At 31.7% G+C, this 2,400-nt stretch overlaps 1 protein-coding gene across 1 annotated transcript; it reads right to left on the minus strand.

Moving 5' to 3' along the window:
- Positions 1–439: 439 nt before the first annotated feature.
- On the minus strand, positions 440–1,902 carry LOC132733746 (uncharacterized). Its single transcript, XM_060720425.1, has 3 exons — positions 1,769–1,902; positions 1,299–1,471; positions 440–634 (listed from the first exon to the last, which is right to left on the minus strand). Exons 1-3 carry the CDS (start codon positions 1,773–1,775, stop codon positions 512–514), a joined length of 303 nt encoding a protein of 100 aa, XP_060576408.1. The 5' UTR covers positions 1,776–1,902; the 3' UTR covers positions 440–511.
- Positions 1,903–2,400: the final 498 nt, after the last annotated feature.

Below are 2,400 nucleotides of genomic sequence, written 5' to 3' on the forward strand. Positions count from 1 at the left end.
ATATATTTTTCAGATACATTTTTTTTTATTAAAACAATAATCACATACTATAATTAATATTATAAAAGAAATGTAGGTTATATTAAACAAATTCACATTCACAGATTATGACATAATTTATAGTTTATCCATCATTGCATACCAAAAATGCACTTTCCAGCTTTCTCTTTCTCGCAAGGAATCATGTTAAAGTTTACTTGATTCACATTTTAAATTGTTAGAAGAGATTTATACAAAAAAATTTAAAACTTTTTAAGATCCCAATTAATCATATTTTCCCAACGTGCGGATGCAGGGGTAAAAGCCGGGTCCTCGGGAAGAGGCGTTTTCCATAAGACAAAGATCCCAGGGGAAATTTGGGAAACCCCCAAAACTGCGTCGAATGAATCAAAGTTTCTTTAAAACGGGTAGTATCGTTATTTTTCCAAATGTTATCCATATTTTCCACTTTTTAAGCTCATTGAATCAAGACTGACTAAATTCAAACAGATGTAGGTCAGTATAAATATTTTTAGCTGACTATTCCATGGAAATGCTGATTAAATGTTCTTGGATTTGTTATCACAACTTCAAACTGACCACGTTCCATCTGCAGCTGTTGAAGATGATTTGGCAAACATCCCGGGGGTGGGGGCTGTAAAATATTTAATATTCCGTTAAAACCGTTCCAAGTTGTGTTTATTTCATTAAAAAAGCAGGGTTTTTCAAATTGAAAAAAGAAGAAAGATTAAAATTATAATGGCATTAAAATTACTGATCAAATATGTCCAGAACAAATGATTTAATAATAAAATGTGTTCTTAACTTACAACATAGATCATATTGAATCAAGAACAAAGGTGAAAGATCGGGTGTACAGTTCCAAGCTAGCGCGTTTAAATCCAACTTTGTACATAACACTTGATTTCTAACGGCTGTTTTGGGGGAAAATCATATTTCAACGTAATATACCCGTATGTATGTGTACTTTTTATGGTAAATGCTTGTGACCTAAAAAAGTTGTATTAATGTGAAATCGTTTGTCACATGGGTAGCAAAATTAATGTAAATAAAGTAGTATTTTGATTTCCACACGAAATTCTAAATCACTATAACTGTTATAATTGCAAAAAAAAAGCAACAGAAGAAAAGATTGTTCAGTTGAAGGTTTTTGGAAACTTAATAAAAAATATACAAAAAAAAAGTTATTTGAGTAAAAAATATCAAAGCATTTCTGGGACATAATGGGGCCTTTAAGTAAAAGATAGACAAATGCAATGGTATAATGAATGAAATCTCTGTCGAAATAGTTTACTTACAGGTATGTAAGGTTTTGCAAATTCATTAAACCGAGCTCCGCCATGGAAAGTCGACGCGCCGTCTACTACAACTGTCGGCTGTTGAAACGCTTGCACGTTCTTCGGGTACGGAGGTGGCACGTCCTTTGAGTACGGGGGCGGTGCTTCGTATTCAGGACAAACACGATTCTTTTCTGAAAGAAAACGATTAGGAATTGCATGAAGTTGAACAATTAATATCTATTATAATAAGGTTGGATAGTTAAAGTATTCATACTTTTCAGATCGACTTTTCTTGACCTGTAAAATTTCAAACAACATAAACAAGCTATTTCATTGAAAATTAAATCGTTAAAATTGTTTGAAGATTTGAAGACGTCCATATTTATAATATTACAACGTTTCCAAACGAACTTAAGGAATCTTAAGTATATTTAGCAAAAATGATTATGTCAAAAATAACCAGTTTAGAGAACAAAACTGTTTCTTACCAGACATTTTTGCTTTACCAAATAGTATATTTTCCGTATTTTTAAACTGTTTAAAATCGACTGTTTACATATCCTTATATAGCTTACCGCTCACGTGAGACCTCATAGTCAAATGACGTAGGTATTTCAAAATAGGTAAACATTAAAATTTTATGACTCACTATCACCTGACCTTAGACATGGCTTAAACTTTATTTATTTGTTAAATGTACAGATACGCTTCAGTGCCGAATACGTGCGTACCTTGCCGAATAGTGACGGAAAAAGACGAATAGTAACAGAAAAAGACGCTGTTGCTAAACTTTAGTTATCTCCCTTGACGTGAGTAAATATAAAACTAAAAATTTATATTATATTTTTAACATCGATATGTGTACATGACATAAATTTTAATTAATTAAAGACGTGATATGTAAACAACACTTTGATCTATATTTTAAATGTTAATTTATACATCTATCAGAATTTTACAGGACCATTTCCTAAGTGATACGTGCTTCATTTCAGCTCCACTTAGTAAAGTGCGTTTACGAGCATTATTATAGAGGTTTGTTACATTTTCTCAGTCATGTTAGTCCACATTGTTCCTATTTTAACGTTATCTTTCGCTTTCATTTGAATCCATACACGGC

The sequence above is a fragment of the Ruditapes philippinarum genome, unplaced genomic scaffold, assembly GCF_026571515.1.
Source record: "Ruditapes philippinarum isolate M1 unplaced genomic scaffold, ASM2657151v2 ctg2384_1_1_1_1, whole genome shotgun sequence".
NCBI classification, from domain to species: Eukaryota; Metazoa; Mollusca; class Bivalvia; order Venerida; family Veneridae; genus Ruditapes; species Ruditapes philippinarum.

Coding starts and splice junctions, on each gene's coding strand:
- LOC132733746 (XM_060720425.1), bottom strand. Junction 635..1,298: donor TTGCAAAACCTTACATACCT/GTAAGTAAACTA, acceptor AATATTTTACAG/CCCCCACCCCCGGGATGTTT.